The 21110-nt window shown below is 32.1% G+C and overlaps 1 protein-coding gene across 1 annotated transcript; it reads right to left on the bottom strand.

Annotated features, from left to right (window-relative positions):
- Nucleotides 1-1064: 1064 nt before the first annotated feature.
- LOC106712959 (ceramide synthase 6) lies at nucleotides 1065-17651 on the bottom strand. Its single transcript, XM_045683234.1, has 8 exons — nucleotides 17327-17651; nucleotides 12724-12838; nucleotides 7012-7233; nucleotides 6713-6934; nucleotides 6416-6534; nucleotides 5462-5606; nucleotides 3605-3687; nucleotides 1065-1301 (listed from the first exon to the last, which is right to left on the bottom strand). The coding sequence occupies exons 1-8, from the start codon at nucleotides 17503-17505 to the stop codon at nucleotides 1292-1294; spliced, it is 1095 nt and encodes a 364-aa protein (XP_045539190.1). The 5' UTR covers nucleotides 17506-17651; the 3' UTR covers nucleotides 1065-1291.
- Nucleotides 17652-21110: the final 3459 nt, after the last annotated feature.

The following is a 21110-nucleotide window of genomic DNA, read 5'->3' as shown; positions in this document are numbered from 1 at the left end:
CATACACGGATTGTTTAAAACAGTTTGTGTATTTCAGGCTTTATTTTCAAAAAAAATATAGAAATGCGTTATATTTTTTTAATCTATAAATTTTATGTTTTCACATAAAAAATTATATATATATTTATATTATTTTCTTACCCGTATATATCTTTATAAAGGTACAATTAATTTAAAAAAAAAATCAGCTAAAATCAAGTCATAGTAATGGATTTTACATTTTATTTTATATTACAAGATGACAGCAAGCGGCCACATGAATTCGCCGAAATGGCGAAGCGACTTTTGCAATTACAGATGCTTTGCCTACCCTCAATCGACGAAGGAGACGAACAAAAAGAGAATATTTAACCTTCCTATGCATCTCCTCCATCAAATTCACCTCCCCTTCCCTAAGAAAAGAGGTGGGAAGGGAAAGAGGACTAAGATTAGGCCTCCTGAAATCATAACTTAACAAGTTATAGGAATCATTTAATTTGTATTATTATTATTATGGAAAAATCTAAAAACTTATAAGAAAATAGGAATATTTTTCTGAAAAAATTGATTATTATAAAAAAAAATTGAGTTTTCAAAATTCTAGGAGTGAAAAATTTTTGAAAAATAATACTTTAAAATCAATATAATTTACAAATTTATAATTTCTGTCTATTTTATAATAATATTATTTAAAAAAATTGAAAAAAAAATGAGAGAAAAAATTTTTTTAATGACCAAGTATTAAAATCGTTTGAAATTATAAATATAATTGTTAAGAGAAATGTATTAAGCATTGATACAAAATGCAAGCGATTTTGTTCTTTAATAACTATTGTCTATCTTTGGCTCATTTATTCATATTCGAAGCCTTTTGTGTTCGGAATAAAGTCGATTTTACATTGACACAAATAAAACAAATTTCTCTAAATTCGAGACAAAAAAAAATTATAAGTAAATATTTAAAAATGAAAAAAAAATTGAAAAATTATTTTTTGGATGTCAATAAATAATTTTTCAATTTTCTTTTTCAAAATTAAATGGAAGCAAAGATTTGTATAATTCGAGACATGAATACAAAACTTTTACGAAAAAAAAAAACAATTTTCCGGACATATTTTTAAATATTAAATTACAATATACAAAAAAAAATTAACAAAAAATGTGATGTAACATAAAATGCTAACACTAATTCCTTCTTTAAATCAAGAAGTAATCTCTTATACGCAGAAGAGAAGGTGCCAGAAGTTGACAGATGGCACTCACTACCTTCGACTATCTTCTAGACCAAACCCAACTGTTATTCTTGAACATTCTATTTATCTCTGGAACAGAAAAAAATAACAATATGATTTACCTATTTGTAAATATTAAAAAAGTCAAAGACTAAATTAAAAAAAAACAAACAAATTTCTGTTTTCACTGACATTTGAAGTCTTCTTTAAATACTCAAAGCACTTTAGTTACATGAAAAAAAAATCTATCTTTTTTACTATATAAAGTTAAACTTTAGAAATAAAATAAGAGACTGAGTTATTTTTTGTTTTAATATTTTTTTTTTTTTTTGTAAGATTAATTCAGAATTATGTATCCAATCTCTTTGGTAGACAAGAAGTTTGCATTCTGCCAAAGAGGTGGCATACTGGCCATTGACCTTTGCCTTTTGTAATAGAAAAAAAAGATAGGTAAAAAAAGCGCGAAAAGTACTGTCATCAATTAAAAATTTAAATTCATATAATCAATTTAAATCAAAGCTAAATTAATACATTTTAGATTATTGTAAAAAAATAAATTAACAAATAAAACGACGACCATATTGTATTATGTATATTGTTTTCATTTAAGTGACTTTTTGTTTGTTTTTTTGACTTTAAATCTAAACCTAACCTAAAAGTACTATTAACAGTAAAATATAGTCACAAATATAGTTTTATAGAATTAATGCATTTATATCTATATATATATATATATATATATATATATATACATATACATATATATATATATATATATATATATATATATACATATACATATATATATATATATATATATATATATATATATATATATATATATTAGGTCCTTACATATGAAATTGGCGTTTTGTATGGGAGGAACAAAAAGTCGAATATTTTTTAATATAATATATTTAATTAATCAAAGTATGAACCATTATTTTCTATGCACTTTTGCCATCTCATAGGTAGTTCATTGATCCCTTTACTAAAAAAACCAGTCGGACGGGAATCAATAAAATCTTTGAAGGCGATTTGGACTGCCCCATCGGAGTTGAATTTTTTCCCTTGCAAGAAGTTATCCAAATTTCGAAAAAAATGGTAATCTGTTGGAGCAAGGTCCGGGGAGTACGGAGGATGTCTTAGACTTTCCAATTGAAGCTCTTCTAATTTAGTAGCCGTCTGTTGCGCAGTGTGTGGTCTAGCGTTGTCGTGAAGCAGCAGTGGCGTGGAGCGATTGACCAGCCTAGGTTGTTTAGCCGCTAGCTTTTCCATCATGGTTTGCAATTGCTGACAATAGACATCAGCCGTAATAGTCTGGCCAGATTTGAGAAAACTGTAATGAACAATACCGGCACTAGTCCACCAAACGCTTACAAGTAACTTTTTTGGGGTTAATTTTCGCTTGGGGCAGGATTTGGCTGGCTGGCCAGGATCCAACCATTGCGCTGAGCGCTTCCGATTATCGTAAAGAACCCATTTTTCATCACAGGTAATGATTCGGTTTAAAATACCTTCATTATTGTGCCGGTTTAGTAATGTAACGCAACAGTCGACGCGCGTTTGCCGGTTTGCTTCAGTCAATTCGTGAGGTACCCACCTTTCAAGCTTTTTAATCTTCCCAATTTGCTTCAAGTGAATTAAAACAGTTTTATCACTAACATCGCAGCCTGCAGCTAACTCGGACGTGGTTTGCGATGGATCCGCTTCCACAATAGCCTTCAACTCTTCATTATCAACTTGAGTCTCAGGCCGTCCACGGGGCTTGTTCTGCAGATCGAAATTTCCAGAACGAAAACGTTGGAACCAAAAACGAACTGTGTTTTCTTTTGCAACACGACCGCCATACACATCATTCACCCTTCGAGTCGTTTCCGCAGCACTAGTGCCACGGCGGAACTCGTACTCGTAAATAATGCGATGTTTTAAGTTTTCCATTTTGTAAAATGAGTGACGCAAACAGAAAAAAACAGAAGAAAAAAAACAAATGAATGACGGTCATCGAACCACAAATACATGAGTCTATAGCTGTACAAATTTGAATTTGGAATTCCTTACCAAAGAGGAGAAATCCGTGATTAAAGTGACCAGTACGAAAAACGCCAATTTCATATGTAAGGACCTAATATATATATATATATATATATATATGTATGTCAGAAAGTGGTGTTAGTTACACTATTTATAACTCAAGATCGGTCGAACTGATTTAGCTGAAAATTGATGGGGAGGTAGCTTAGAACTAGGAGACGGACATAGGAACTTTTTTATCTTGTGTGCATTTTTTTTTATTCCTCCGGAGTTTCGGGTAAAAGCTAGTACTTATATAAGTGATATAACAACGTGTTTTTAATTTATAAAGGGGGGTTGTAGTAGGGGGTTGTACTAACTTCTTATTAATGTTGTTATCATTGTGGTTGTTTGTTGCGGGACTGTCACTCACATCACTGGAGCTGCGGATATCACCCTCCATCTGAAAACATAACATTAACATCTTAGAAATATGTATCTTTGTGAAAAAAACACCCTAAATTGTTTGAAACATTTAGCGATAGTACATAAAGCCGATGTAGACATAAAAATAGACTGCGTTTACCTCAGATAAAGCTAAAATTATTTAAGGAAAATGTTTATTTTGTATATGTATTATAAGATATTTGATGCAAAAGTATTTTAAAAGAATTAAACTAACAGCGAAACAGTGAATTTAACTCTACTTCATAATAATCCTCGCTGTAGTATAAACTCAAACCGAACGTAAATAAGCAAAATGTCAGACGTTCCGCAATGACGGATGGAAAGAGACTGCCTCGAGCAGCAGCGCACGCTTCCTTATAAAACCTTTTGTGAGACTACCCTCAACAGTCCTAACAGTATGATATTTAATAATTTACCTTCAAATATTATAGTATTTCCTTTTACACGGTTTAAAAATCAATTATTTAATTTGCTGTTGGATAAATCTTACTATAGTGTTGAACACTTCCTAGCTGACAATTTACAAAATGTTGACATAATCTTATATACATAAAAGAAAGTCGTGTTAGTTACACTATTTATAACTCAAGAACGGCTGAATCGATTTGACTGAAAATTGGTGGGCAGGTAGCTTAGAACTAGGAGACGGACATAGGATAATTTTTACCCCGTTTTCTATTTTTTATTCCGCGCGGACGGAGTCGCGGGTAAAAGCTAGTAATAAATAAATAATTAATGACTAAAATAATCCCACTAATATGATTTTATATAATAAGGTTAAATTTGCATTCAATATAATATTTGCATGCCATACGTGGCAGAATATGTTTGTTCGTCTAATCATAAACACCATTTGTACCATATTCTGGCAACTAAATTGATTATTATTATTATTAAATAATTTATCAACAATGGTAAATCCCACAATAACAATATTTGTTGTGTGTACGAATTGTCCTCTCTCAGTGAAATACCACAACCTTACAGAAGACAGACTTCAAGTGGAAGTAATTCTAACTACAGTCTGATGAGTGTGGTGACGGAGGACTCATTTTAGTCTTTTTCCCTTCCCACCCTTTTATTATAAGGAAATGATGGGAAGGGGTAGTAGATTTGACGGAAGTAAGGATACATAGGAAGGGGAAATATTCTCTTTCTGTGTATCCTCTTCTCTGTTGATTAAATGTAGGCAATGCATCTGCATTTGTGGTTGTCTATGGGCAACTGTCGTCTCGCTATTTCGGCGAATTCATGTGGCCGTTCGCTCGTTTGTCACATTTGAAACTATCTACTATATATATTAAGCTATTATCCATATTCATTATTTGTTCTTAATCCAACTTTTTTTTTATTTTCTTTGTATAGAGACCGACCGAAGACCAGCTCAGGGACAATTCTGTCTCTGCTTCGCTAACTTTCTTTTGCCACACAATTGTGCCAAGTTTGTGCTTTGTTTGTCATGTTTTATATTCAATTATGTGGCAATAAATATTTTTTCTTCCTTCTACTGTCTGGAAATCCTCTGATAAATTCACTTCCTTTCCCTTTTTTTATATAATTATATGTCAAAGGAGCAAGCGACCACCTTAATTCGCCGAAATAGCGAAGCTACCGTTGCCCATAGACAACCGCAAATATAGATGCGTTACCTACCTTTAATCAATAGAGGAGGGGATGCACCAAAAAAAAGAATATTTGGCCTTCTTATACATTAACTCCTCTGTCAATTCCCCTTCCTATCATCCCAAGGTGAGAGTTACATGTTGTACCTTGCCAGCCTGTATAGTCCTGTAGGCCATCTGCAGGATGAGGTAGGTCCAGACGATGTGCAGCATCAGCAAGAGCAGCAGCAGAGAGTTGAAGATGTAGTAAGCGGGGAACATAGGCAGCAACATCGGTGCACGAATCCACGTACTGGAATATATACATGTTTGTATGTATGTATGAGGTTACTCTTAATAGTAATACAACGATCTTACTAATATTATAAATGTGATTGTTTGGATGTATGGATGTTTGTTTGAAGGTATCTCCGGAATGGCTGCATGGATCTGGATGAAATTTGGTATAGATGTAGAATACAGACTATAACACATAGCCTTACTATGATCCTGGAAATGAGTCTAGTTCTGGTTCAACATATATAATATTGAAATTTGGTATAGATATAGAACATACTTTAGAATAACTTATAGCACTATTATTCAAACTGTTTTAATTCCAAACAGACAAAGTCATTCAACTCAGAAAAAGCCAGGCTGTAAAATTTTTCAAAATAATTATATTTGTTAAACAAAACTTTATTAGTTAAGTGATTCGTTTAAATATTATCACATTTCCCTTTATATTTAAAACCCATCACCAATTTTTACTTACGCTCTGAAATAAAAAAAGACAAAAAGAAAAATATATATTAATAAATGAATAAATTTTTTATCTGTATTAATTATCAACTGTCACAAGTTTACGTTAGAGGGCGCTAATATTAAAGATAAAGAAACAATTTCATCTATATTCATTTTATAATGAGAAAAGATTTAATTTTTTGTTTGTTTGCTTGCAATTCACTATTGGAAAGCTACACTATTCCTAGATGACCTAGACTATATTTATTACTAGATTATTTTAATTCCTAAAAAAAAATATTGGAAATCCTAAACACTCGGGATTGAACAGAAAGGATACTAGCAAAAGCACTATGTAACCAAGACATGATGACTCACCTCCAGAGAATGTGATAAGGGAAGATGATGATCCTGGTGCCGATCCACACGATGATGAGGCACAGGAACAGTGTGTCACATGTCTTCTGGTAGTTGGCATACTTTGATGCCTTCACCGCCTGAAATAAAAACATTACTATATAAACATTTTAAAATACGGAAAATTCGAAACGAGACCATTTCATGATGTCTTTTAGTACCTTACTTGGATTTGAGAAAAAAAAATACGGAACTGACTCCTGAAAACTTCTACCGATCTAAGTTGTAATGAGTTGTTATTTTTCTTCAAAATCCTACCTCAACGAATATATCTCCTGCATCGTGCAGCAACAGCACCAGCGTACCGATCCTGTGCAGGTTGCAGACCCAGCTGAAACTGATGAGGGTCACGGTGGCAACATGGTGCACGAACATCTGCCAGAAGTCCTTACGCCTCACATCCCAGAACTGGCTGATGGTGAGGGAGAGGTAGAAAGCTGCAGAGATCATGTAGTACCACCACACGTCGTCTGTCACACCCTGAGGATAGCAACAGAGTAAGTAAGGAAACGTACCTCTGAAATTATATATAAAATAACTTTAACGCAGCATATTACCTGATGTGGGTAGCCAAGGTATGCGTGATCTACGTCCCAGAGCCACGCCTTGTCCCACAGTATGCAGAGGCCGAAGACAAAGTTGCTGGAATGGAAGGTGAACTTCCATAGGTTCTCGCAGAACTTGATGAGGGTGGAGGGCTTGTCCTGCGACCGCCGCAGCCGCCACCAGCGCTCCACCTGCCGCTCTGTCATATCCAACTGCTTCGCGAGACCGCATGGCTGTAGAATTAAACGTAGTTTGTCTAATTCTTTTCAGAGTTTTAACATTAAATAAAAGAATTATTAAGTTGTTATAAAGTAAAAAAGTGTTAACCATTCATCGTGTATTGTTTTAATCTACATTTTGATCCTTCGAGCCGGATTTTGATCCGATCAAATAATTTTAATATGTCGATCTGTCTACATATATGTGATAAAAACAGAATCGTAGGAGGTCATAAAGTCGATTTCTTTTGCACATCTTGCGTCGTAAATCCATTGTAACGAGACAATATGGTTGTACTTTAACGGGAAGGTAAACATTTTTTTATATAGCATGATTTTATCGGAGGTAATAAAGTGAGGGGTCACAATTTATATCACGGACAATGTTTTTGTCGCTATCAAAGGTTTTGTATACGACTAGCCTCTCCTACCTGAATCTCTTGCCATTAGCCAAGAACTATTTTTCTCTCTTTAATTGATATCTTTTGTAAGTGTAATTTGTTTTGTATTTGGTTAATAAACTGTATTTTATCTTACTTTATTTTATTTTTTATTTCTATGAAAAATATTACGCTTAAAGTAATAATTGCTTGGTATCCGACAGTAAGAGCCTCCATTTACGTTTCCGGATTTAGGAAAACATTAAGAAAGAAGTCATACAGAAGTCGCTATGTTTATCAGTTTGTTCAGGCGTAAGTCTCTGACGGGAGCAGTTATCTCTTATCATACACACCAGTGATACGATAGCACACTTTCTGTAAAAATCTCATGTGTTCACACTGCGCCTTATCAAGCCTACATTGAGAAAGATTTATGATAATTGTTTTGTCTTATTTGTAGTAAAAATGAATTTTAGTCACCTTAAATTATTTTGCTTTAACAAATACCAGGGGCTCCTTATGTTTGGGTCGCAATTCAAAATTGGGCACCGCATATACCGATCGGACATGATACGTGCAGTGGTCGCTTTACTATTTCAGCGTATTCAGGTGGCCGATTGGACGTTTACAAATCTTATATATAAAATTCTCGTGTCACAATGTTCGTTCCCATACTTCTCCGAAACGGCTTGACCGATTCTCATGAAATTTTGTGAGCATATTCAGGGTCTGAGAATCGGCCAACATCTATTTACCATACCCCTATTAAGTTTTATTTAACTGCGCGCAGACGGAGTCACGGGCAACAGCTAGTTTTGATATAAAAAGAAGAAATATAAAAACATAATAATTTATGATGTTTAACGGTCGACATAAATAAATCGTGCTAACGTCTACCTATCCCTTTTAGATAAGACGTAAGTAATTGTTACTGGGTAAATACACATATGTACTAATTTCTATAATATAGGTAGGAGAATCACAACAAAAGTTATTGAAAGCTAGTCTTTCCGTCGCGTCATGAAGCCCTATCCTAGACTAACAAGTCTCATTAATTTCTTACTATGGGTTTCCACTGCCTAGATACTTGTTTAAAACATAATTGTCTTCCCTTTCATTTTGTTTGAAAGAATAGAGACAACTTGTTTTATTACTAGATTTGGAGCAGTGAATTTCGCGTCATCTTACTTCTTACTAATATTATAAATGCGAAAGTATAGATAGATGGATGTTTGTTAGAAGGTGTCTCCAGAACTGCTTAAGATATGATGTGGAAGAACACATAAAGAACTAATTAAGTTATTTTTTTAACTCCGCGCGGACGAAATCGCATTTATAAGATTTGGGATTGATGCGTATTGAATATATATGAAACTAGCTGTCGCCCGCGTATCTGTTCGTGCGGAACTAAAAAAAACTTAATTAATAGCCTGTGTTCTTCCAGACTATGGTTTAATTAAGTCGTTCTATAGATACCTTCAAACAAAAAAACATCCATCCATCAATCTAAACATTCGCATTTATATATATATAAAAGAAAGTCGTGTTAGTTACACTATTTATAACTCAAGAACGGCTGAATCGATTTGACTGAAAATTGGTGGGCAGGTAGCTTAGAGCCAGGAAACGGACATAGGACAATTTTTACCCCGTTTTCAATTTTTTATTCCGCGCGGACGGAGTCGCGGGTAAAAGCTAGTTTATAATATTAGTAAGTGATATACTATTTAATAATCGGACGGAAATACTAGATACATAATTGTCGTTTGCAAACTTTTATTTAACAGTACTCTTTTAACTGACCTAACTGTAGGCAACGGTACTCGGTACCAGCAACAGTCACGTATACATAGACCACGACAACTCACCTATGCTGTGATAAGCGTTATCAATTTACGACCGATGATTGTATGCAAATGTCTTTGATAAGAATTTACTACTAGCTATCGGAAATATTAAAATATATATAGTTTTTTTTTATTAAAAAATCGCGTCAAACACGTGGGAATAGTTAAACTGTGCGTTATTTCAGATTGTATCTGTATAGGTTCAAATATCTATGTTAGACATTTCATCCAGATTCATACAGCCGTTCTGGAGTTACATATCATTTATACAAATTTATGGATGTTTGGATGAATGTCGATCCATACTTTTGCATTTATATCATCAAGATTCTTTAAAAAAAATACTGTTCATCTTATCTTAGTTTTTAATTTGCCAAGCATGTTTATTAAACCTTTGGTATCAAAGCACGATGAAATAGAATATATGTAAGTACTAGCTGTAGCCCGCGACTCCGTCCGCACAGAATTAAAAAAAAATAACTTAATAACACACATAGCCTATGTGTTCTTCAAGATTATGTTCTACATCTGTGTCAAATTTCATCAAGACCTCGTTCAAATAAACATCCATCCATCTAAACATTCGCATTTATAATATTAGTAAGATATGTATTATGTACAAGTTTATAAACAAGTAAGGTAAATGAAACAACAATCGTCTACAGACGTGTCGAAGTTCAAGGCGCGATAAACTGTAATTAATTGGGCTATGTACACATTTATACATAAGAAAATTAACAAGTCTCATATTACAAGTATACAGATATTTGTTACATACTAATTTAGTTAATCCGACATTACTCGATAATTTTGTTTAAGTCGTTTAATAAATATATTTTAAACTATTTACAAAATGGTACCTAGGTAATAAGAACGCACCAAAATGCAATGAAATTAAATAACGAGTAATATTACCGTATTTTTATCGTATACATAGTTGTTAAAAAAATCTTTTTACTCCTTAGTATTCGTGGCAACATCACTATGTTAATGTAAGTGATAAAAAAGAGCTATATTCTTGAATATATGTTAATGTGCTATTTGTCTTGTAGAAAACGGCATATATATTTTAATGTATATAAAACTATTTTTAGTTGTCAGAAACCGGTCAAGGTCAGTGCGTTGGAGAATAAATATTTTTTATTCTATTTCACCATGATATTTAATATTGTGTGATTTTTAAATCAATCATAATTAACTCTGTTTAATTGCGGTTAACCCCTAACTTGGGGTAGGCTCCGAGCCCCTCGGTGGGGACGTATAGTGAGCTGATGATGAATTGCTGTTGAGATTATAACTTACTAATACAGTGTAAAATCTTTATAACGAAACTCAAGGAACTGAGCATTTTTTGTCGTTATACAGAGTTATCGTTATATGGAGTGAACAAAAAAACAACCAAATTAGCAAGATAACATAACATAAACAACTAGCGACCCGCCCCGGCTTCGCACGGGTGCAATGCAAAATATACCTACTACAGAATAAATGCACAATTTATTTAAGGTACTTAAATGGATAAGGATTAATGCTGTATTGTTTAAAATCACTTCGTAAAAGAATAAAAATGGTTATGCTGGGTTATCCCTAAGAGATAGACATATACCATCGCGGACTTTTTTGTTGAACTTTTTAAGGTGAACAATACTGTAGTACATTATTTTGGTCTATCTCGTAGGGTTCAGCCAGCGTTTGCAATATAAGCGCAAAAAAACGTGCTTATTTACGACATCACATTAGAAAACTTTAAATTTATCAGTGTTTCTCTACTATATTATGCATTTATTATACATACAAACCTTCCTTAAGAATCACTCTATCTATTAAAAAAAACCGCGTCAAAATCCGTTGCGTAGTTTTAAAGATCTAAGCATACATACGGACATACAGCGAAAGCGACTTTGTTTTATACTATGTATTGATTGATAATACCGATAACAAATATTTACTGTCTACAAATATGAACACATTTCTTCGTAATAGAGAATGGCGTATCGCTACAAAGAGTGTTTCAATATGTGGGTTTTAATGCAAACCAAAAAGTTGGGCTCACTTCAACGTTACAGGGAGTTTATTGTTATAAAGGATAACGTTATAAAGAGTTTACACTGTATTATAAATGCGAATGTTTGGATGGATGTTTGTTTAAAGGTATCTGCGGAACAATGGATCTTAATGGGATTTGACATAGATGTAGAAAATAGTCTTGACACATAGGGTACTAACTAGCGACTTTTTTTTATTCCGCGCCGTCGATGTCGCGGGCGACAGCTATTATTTGAAATAAAATCGAAAGTATAATGAAACATTTAACGCAGGAGTGATTACGGTACGGAACTTTCGTAATACGATTTTCTTCGTCCAAACTATTCGAGCGATACGTAAAAGATGCGTGGCTTCAAGCGGATTACGAAAACATAAACAAACTTAAGTATATTATAGTAATTAGTGTAGAAGATAGACTGCCAAAATAACCCAAGTTCCCATAACAAGAAATAAAGTTGCTGGTCCACATACATTCTGAAAGGTATCCATTAAAAAAATCTAGATAAAGTTTGGAAATTTCTAATGTAAGTACAAAACAATTTATTCCAGCTGTAGTAGCTCCAGCTTTAGTATGAAAACATTAACAGCTGCAATACAGGAATCCTTACAAGCAGTCACTACCGAGCTTCATGTTATTTCCAGAAACTTATTCTTGCCATAAATCGATTCACGTACAAACAATTAAAATTATATGCAAATAATTAAGTAAAAATTAACGACTGTGTTATCATTTCAAAGCATCGTGATCACGATTCTCGTCACAATGTGCAAACAACAAAATAAAAACTCCTCGGTGATACGAGCGTCGGCGGCTCAGGGACAATTGACTTGCAATCTGTAGGTCCTGGGTTCTCATTTCGCAATGTACCAATGTGTTTTATCGAGTTTCGATTTACATATGTACATTTTCCGACGTTCTTACGGTGAAGGAAAACATCGTGATGCTGCACACATATATGTGTGAAGTCAATCCGCACTTGGCCAGCGTAGTATGGCCTAATCACCCCTTAGTTAGGGTAGGCTCCATGCCCCTCGGTGGGGACGTATAGTAAGCGGATGATCATGATTTACGGTTCCTATTATTTTCTTTAAAAAAATAACTGAAATGAATTTTTTACGGGCGCTAAGCAACAGTAGAAGCCGACTGTTAGATTATTAGCAAATACTAGTTTGTTTTTAAATCACTAGTTACTATAATCGTGTGTTTACAAAGAGTTTCCATATAAACTAACCTGTTTTAATTTAGGTGAGGCTCTGTAGGCCGCTTCTAATTTGGGGTTATTGGGTGCTTTCCTATTTCTCGTATCCTTTATACCTAGGTGCTTGCCGAATGGTGCATACACTGTCCTGTAATAATACAAAAAAATATATACAATTTATCGAAGATCAAAATAAAGATATTTGACATTTTGCCATCATCACTCTTTGAACCAGAGACAACATGTTTCAATACAAGTATCACGACAGTGCAAATTCATGGCTATGTTTTTTTCCAAATACAAAAGAAAATCTAGTTTCATTTTACATAAAGACAATTGTATATTTCAGAACATTTTCAACATTTCTTCACGCTCCACTTCCACGACAAAGGCGCTACATTTGTCAATGTGACTCTTCACAAGAGATAAAACCTTTCACGGCCCTGACCTACTCTTAATAGTCACATTACAATTTTGCACAAGTCCTACATTGAATTCCCACTGACGAAACTTGTGCAAAATCCCGTTTCTTTTGTAAAAGAATGAAAAGAGATAGTTATATTTTTTCACGTATTTTTTATTTCTGTTTACAAAATTCATTAACATGTGATTGAAAAATCTTCCAACAATTGTCAATTATTATTCGAAGTGTTTTTTATTTTTATTTATTTATTTTATTTATTTCAAGTGTTATCACCTGTAGTTTAATGCTACTGTTAAAAATAATCATTTAGTTATCTTAACGGTCGTGTTATTAGCGGTTAATCTCTTGTTTAATTAACCCTTAACTGCTTTACTTTTTATTTTACCGATTGTTATCACGCTTGTGACATAGAGGGGTAAGCAGAGATTCATTAAGCATAGCCTGTTTTTTATCTATGCTATACAATCGATTATGAGCACTCTGTATTTATAATTAACTAGCTTTTACCCGCGACTCCGTCCGCGCGGAATAAAAAATAGAAAACGGGGTAAAAATTATCCTATGTCCGTTTCCTGCTTCTAAGCTACCTGCCCACCAATTTTCAGTCAAATCAATTCAGCCGTTCTTGAGTTATTATAAATAGTGTAACTAACACAACTTTCTTTTATATATATAGATTAATTCATGGTTATTTACTATTTAAAAACATTAGTTCTCTTGGTGCAAAAACATATAGACTGACAAAAATATTATATATACATATATTGATATATTTTCGTTGTGTATTTATATATGTTCGTTGTCTTTAAGCAACATAAAGTAGTTATTTTAGTACAAAGTAAAAATCAAAATTATTATGTTATATGTGTTTAAAAATAACACGTTAAAAAATTACCGATACAAGTATTACTGTCGTGAGTTTTCAATGCTGGTAAACATGCACAAAAAACATTGCAGCATCTCTCTCATTCTCTTTGTTAAGATAGAGACAACAGCATATTTTTGTACACATCTGTCAGTGGGGTCTTACTTTATCTTGCAAAAATAACTGCACTAACAAACAATAGACATGACAGACTATATTATTTGAAGTCATAAAGACGTGTTTGTCTACGGGTTTTGTTTGTAATACTATGTTGATGTATTGATTAGTGTATTGTGCATACAGACATACAATTTTATGTCATATTAGATATTTGTTACAAGGTGAAATGTTGTAGGGTTGTTCTTTGTAGGGCTTCGATTATTAAACGTTTAATGTACCTATATGTATTCTTTTAACACTAACCAAGAGGTCAATCTTACTAATATTATAAATGCGAATGTTTAGATGGATGAATGGATGGATGTTTGTTACAAGAACGTAGAACACAGTATCGAAATCATAGGCTACTGATTTTTTAGTGCCACGCGGACGACAGCAAGTCTAATATATAAAATTCTCGTGTCACAGTTTTCGTTCCCGTACTCCTCCGAAACGGCTTGACCGATTCTCATGAAATTTTGTGAGCATATTCAGTAGGTCTGAGAATCGGCCAACATCTATTTTTCATAACCCCCTCCCCCCTTTAGTTTTTTTTTTAACTGCACGCGGACGGAGTCGCGGGCGACAACTAGTAATTTATAAATACGCGGGTTATAAAGTAAAATATGATTTATCATCCTTTTGTTTAGTTCAGAACAAAGATATATCCATCCATACATCCTTCATACATAGGCTAACAAAATAACGTAAACCTTGCTTCATTCTAACCGTAGGTTTTCACCCAAAAAGCAATCAAAGAGATTACGGCAGTTCAGACAGGATAAGTTTCGATAGTAGTAACCTACCTTTATATTTAAGTATTCAAAAATATTAAGGAATGTCAGAGTATCACCAAGGTCGATATTATCAAATAGATGATAACTGGGCGTCAGAACTCAAGAACAATCAGCTGTGCGCCAGTTAGCTACCGAGGTGTGCCAGGTCAGGGGCAAACCAGCCCACGACACCTCATTTTGTTTACTTTTTTATACGCGATTGTCTCTGGAATTGATTTTTATTGGCCATTGACTCACGGATTATGATAACTATGGTTTACGGTAAACAGTTAAGATAAGATTCGGAATGACAGACCAGTTTTTATTGTCGAAAAAAAAAAAAACTAGGATCACAAAATACACAGTAATGTTTCGAATGGTTTAAACTCTTAATCAATATATATAAAAGAAAGTCGTGTTAGTTACACTATTTATAACTCAAGAACGGCATAATCGATTTGACTGAAAATTGGTAGGCAGGTAGCTTAGAACCAGGAAAAGGACATAGGATAATTTTTACCCCGTTACCTATTTTTTATTCCGCGCGGACGGAGTCGCGGGTATAAGCTAGTTTTACATAAAATAGTTCACATACTCAAGCACTTAATACATTGTTTAAATGACATTGGATTGAATAATGTAATGCGTCTGAGATGGGAGATGTCAAGTTGTGTTGCGGGCAATTGAATTACATACACAATTGCTTGTCTACGAGTCGGGACGTTGCCCACATACATATATTACATTCATTAATGTATTGAATCATACAATTAGATGATCACACAAATATATGTGGGAACAGTTTCCTGACTCACTTTCAATTGTGACTAGCTTTATAAATAGATAGAGCCACTTGACTTCATCTGTGCGGAATAAAAAAAAAAAATAGTCTTATTTGTGCCAAATTTCAGCAAGATCCATTGAGCCATTCCGGAGATACCTTCAAACAAACATCCATCCATACATCCATCTAAATTTTCGCATTTATAATATTAGTAAGATACCGGTCATACTTTACTTTATTCCCAAGGAATTAAAAAAAACATTTAGTAGTCTATGAGTTCATCCAGACTATGTTCTATATATCTATGTCAAATTTCAGAGAGATATGGTTAGCTATTCTGAAGATAACTTATAACAAACATCCATTTATTCATCCATACATCCAAACATTTGCATTTATAATCTTAGTAAGATGAAATCTATATATATAAAAGAAAGTCGTGTTAGTTACACTTTTTATAACTCAAGAACGGCTGAATCGATTTGACTGAAAATTGGTGGGCAGGTAGCTTAGAACCAGGAAACGGACATAGGATAATTTTTACCCCGTTTTCTATTTTTTTATTCCGCGCGGACGGAGTCGCGGGTAAAAGCTAGTATATTAATATAATATGATCAGAGGTTAAAGACATATACAAGTTAAGGATAAGATACGGTGTATTTTAAATCATAAGAATTGTAGAGACAGCTTTTAAAAATAACCCAATATTAGAACCTGGATAATTGATACTCTAAGGGACCAAGATTTTTCTCAATTCAAGATCATCATTACTGTGGTAAGTACTTAAAAATTACGCAGATGTTGAAAGCTAGCTATGAAATAGATTTGTCTATAGGGTTGTTCGGAAAGTCATTTTGTTTTTATTTCTATTTTCTATGTTTACTAAGGCCTTTATCAGCTCCAATCAACCTTCAGGATGTGGTGCATCTTTGTCAAAAATATACAAATCCTAAATCAAGAAAAAACAAAATGACTTTCAGAACGACCTATTATATTAATGAATGCACTATCATTACATAAAGCATAATATATCTCAGAATACAAGTCATTTTCAATAATATAGTATGCTTATTTAATTATACATATTTTTAAATAAACATTGTTTTTTTGTAAAAACCAACAACATGGTATAAATATAAAAAGAATTGCTTGGTTGAATTTAGGTAAATTAAAATTAATTTCAGTTACCAAAAATATTTACATTGTCTTATATTTCCTTAAGGTTTTTGTTGCTCTTAAGACATTTTTTGTGAGAATTTATTACGTAGTTCATAAAAATCTTGATATTTCTTATTTTTTAATAACAAATACGTATTCAATAAATAAATTCAATAAACAGAAATAAGAACAGCGAGGAACTTTATTTTATGTATGAAGATTAATTAACGTGTACATAAAGTTATTCGCGATATGCAAAGCTCTCCATTAAAATTATCTTACAAGAATTGTTTATCCTTGCGAGTGTGAAATAAATTAATGGTGTAAATATTACATTTACGTAGCAAAAGATAAGAATGAATCATCTGTTATTTTAAAAATGAAAGCAACTTGACATGATTATATTAACATTAGTTGGTACACGCCCCTAAATTTTATTTCAGACCTTAGATATTAGGTTATCTACTTACCTCTGTAATATGAAGCGCAGGGTTATGAACACAAATGCTAACGGTATCGGGAAGAAAACGTGACGATAGTCAGTATATCGTACCGCCTTATGTGGCCCAGGGGCAATATCTTCCCACGTCGTATTTGGCGGTAACCAAACATTCGGGCTCCAAAAAAAATCTAACAAAGGTCGCAACATTTTTAATTATTGCTTCAGCAAGTTATTCACGTCCGCGCTGTTTCCAGTTTTACATATAACAAATTGAATAATTATTTTTAATTTCGAAGTTGATCGAGTTATAGTTCGGCGGGTGACAGCCGTCAATCAGCAACTGAAGGAGAGCGCGTGAGTGAACGAGACAAACTACTGCACAGATAAATAAGTTTTGTCTTTGATTAAATGAATATAGATAAATAACTTTTTAAATTAAAAGTCACAAAGTTTTACAAAAATAGTTATTAGTACATATTATGCTATTTTGTGCAGTTTTACTGTTCTTTGTTCCTTGATGTAGGAGAGTCTATTAAGGATATTAGTTCTCTATCTGTGCCTTTTATTTTTAGGTACATTTGTATTTTCTTAAAACAAACAAAAACCAGATTTATCGACGTAATTATTTTATTTTCATAATTTCTTTTATTACGCGTACAAAAAATAAGGATATTGTGCACAACAAAGCCCATTCACACCATGATGGAACTCACGACGCATTACAATAGATATTTGTTTACAAAATTAGTCTTTGTCAAGGAGTTATAACCTCAAATTTATTTAAATTGTTGACACTTGTATTAACTATTGCAGTTACTCGGATTTTTTCTTTTTTAACAAACTGTGCAATAAACGATTTCGAGCAAATATTAAGCGAATTTAATTTCCTACGAATATATTTATATATATTTTTTTTCTAACAAGAACCTTTGTATAGCTAATTTCTGTGCAATGACTCCACAACCATACATTTATTAACATTACAGTAAAATTAAGTAAAACAAATCCCAAATAAATATTAATTATTAACTCCCAGCCTTATTCCTACTCTGTGAATTAAATATTTAAGTGACGTCAACAAGGTCTATTTTTTTTTTTAAACAAAAAGAAGAGAAATTACATTCTATTGGCCTTTGATAAACTTCGTTCATATATTATTAAGAGGGAGGCCTCATCGTCAATCATTTGAAAACAAGTCTAATCTTTCTAATGTAACATTTTTAATTATGTTTTTCTTAAGTATTAACACCAACTTATCGAAAAGGCACAAAATATCCTATTAGAGAAAATTCTACAATTTTCCCCATTTAATTTATTTTATAAAATATAACCAAAAAAATGTGACAAAAACTAATTAACATCAAAAAAAAAATCTACAAAAAATTCTTGGTAATAACATGGCGTTAAAAATACACTATTTGGAAGAACCAATATTAAACATTAGTTTTAAACAAAGCTTGGTTCACAATTTTCTTTTATATAGCATTAAGTAGATATAAGCAAATTAGTAGGACTTAAAAATAGTAGGATTTAGTAGTTACGAACGGGTAACCCAAAACTTTGGTGTTCTTCAAACTGTTGACATATAAGAAGTGACGTTTACTGCACAGAGCACTTAATGTCAGAGACAACTATAGTAAAAAAAAAATAGTAATAAAAAAGAAACTGGATAATACTGGTTTAGGAATTTTAAATTTTTTATTAAAATCTATTTGCGGAAATTATTCTTTGGTGTTTGACATAAAAAAGTACAGTCTGCAGTCACGTCAAATCTTATTGCTAACATAATATTTAAAAAATAGTACCATAAATAAATAAAAAAACTCTTAACCTACCCTATACTTATAATCTATAAAAAGCGTCTTTGGGATGTGTTTGCGTTTTAGAAAAAATTATCATCTACAGTGCAATTTACAAATGTACATGATATGGTTTCTTTTTGGTATTGCAATTATCTTATTTTAAGTGTTACCATACCAAAATTAGTGCACACCTTTTTATGCAGATGCAAAATAACCATTTTTTTAATTTTAAAATTTCACTACAACCTTTTTAAGGAGATAATTAAAGTGAATGGGGAGAAAAAACCATAGCTCAATATAGATGTTAGCATATTCAAGAGAAGCACTAAATATACCACAGATATATTATAAAAAAACACTTAATTTTTTATACAAAGTACAAATTATTCTGTGGACTGTAGCAATAAAGACTTCGGTAAAATTTAACTCAGAAAAATTCAAAAAAAGGTTATTTTTTATAAGTTCATAAATGACAACAAAAAATGACTTTTTACCAGCTGTGGATGCATTGTAACTTCGGAGCACTTTTTTAATTCCGGCAAACTTAATAAGGTATTTTTTTAAATAAAAAAAATCGTGAGCTTGACGTATAAAATCTTTGACAGATGACAGCGGACTGTTGGCGCTGGCGCCATCTACTTACAGCTTTCGGTTTTTCTCCCTATTAATTATTTTAACTTGTTTACATTCGTATTTCGAGGCGTGAAAGGCTATTTGTTTTAAGAGACATTTTTTGCGATATTGACTTATATATATATTTAGAATCAGAAAAAATCCCTGATTCTGAATATATATATATAAGTCAACTAGCTGTCGCCCGCGACTCCGTTCGCGAGCAGTTAAAAAATGAAAAATAGATGTTGTCCGATTCTCAGACCTACTGAATATGCTCACAAAATTTCATGAGAATCGGTGAAGCCGTTTCGGAGGAGTACGGTGACGAAAACTGTGACACGAGAATTTTATATATAGATAGATATCGCAAAAAATGTCGCTTAAAATAAATAGCCTTTCACCCCTCGATATACAATCTGTGCACCACAACCGTAAACAATTAAAAACTTAACCAATAACAAAATTGTAACTTTAAGATACACAAATGTGCTTTATGTACTAATTAAATATTTTAAACAATTGTCCTATCTATTTCTATCTATAATCTATATTGATAAACATATTTTTCAATTATCATAAAATTAATTGTTACTTATTCAAAATTGATATTTGCTGAAAGTTTGTAAAAATAAACTAAGCGAAGCTTTACTATTTTTTTTAACTAGCAGTGTTGTTATAAATTTATTTTAAAATGTTACCAGCACAAAAAACTTAATATTACTTATATTATTTTTTATTTTAATTTTTTTTTATTATTTTATGTTGAATAAAGGACGATTGTTTTATAGCTTATTATATTAAAAAAAAAGTATTTCTTCGTTTCGAAAGAAAATAATTACAAACACACTTTCTGATTATGTACTTTCGAATATATACGAAGATAATATTTTAATTTGAAATAAATTAAAAAAACAAATATATTTCAATAACACCAATTTTAAATTATTGACAAAAAAATTATAAACAAATTAAGAATCACATAAAAATTATACTTAAAAAAATTGTAAAAGTTCAACAAAGATAAAAAAAAATAATTACCGTAACAAATTTAAAAAAAAGCAATGGGAAATTTTATAAAAAAAAACTTTGGTTCAATTTTTTTTTTGTTCTCACTTAAAAAATTAATATAAGGCCATTTATATGGTCCCTGACAATGTTTTGGAACTCATGATATTATTGCTTTTGGTTTATTAAATGCCATATTTTCACTAAAAGATAAAGGAACTTAGTTTTACTTAATTTATAAAAAGCATTTTAAATATGATCACAAAATAAACACCGTTATTTTATAATTCAAAATATTTGGTCAACACTAAAAAAAAATTATGGTTACTTTTCCTTTGGTATTCTTGACAGCTGTCATTGAAATATTATTAACGGCCAATTTAAATATAT

Source organism: Papilio machaon, chromosome 21 (assembly GCF_912999745.1).
Source record: "Papilio machaon chromosome 21, ilPapMach1.1, whole genome shotgun sequence".
Lineage (NCBI taxonomy): Eukaryota > Metazoa > Arthropoda > Insecta > Lepidoptera > Papilionidae > Papilio > Papilio machaon.
The sequence above is the reverse complement of the archived record's forward strand: the minus strand, read 5'-3'. Positions and strand labels throughout refer to the sequence as shown.

Coding starts and splice junctions, on each gene's coding strand:
- LOC106712959 (XM_045683234.1), bottom strand. CDS start 17,505: ATGTTGCGACCTTTGTTAGATTTTTTTTGGAGCCCGAATGTTTGGTTA. Junction 6,535..6,712: donor CAGGAGATATATTCGTTGAG/GTAGGATTTTGA, acceptor TTTTTATTTCAG/GCGGTGAAGGCATCAAAGTA. Junction 5,607..6,415: donor CCTTATCACATTCTCTGGAG/GTGAGTCATCAT, acceptor TATATATTCCAG/TACGTGGATTCGTGCACCGA.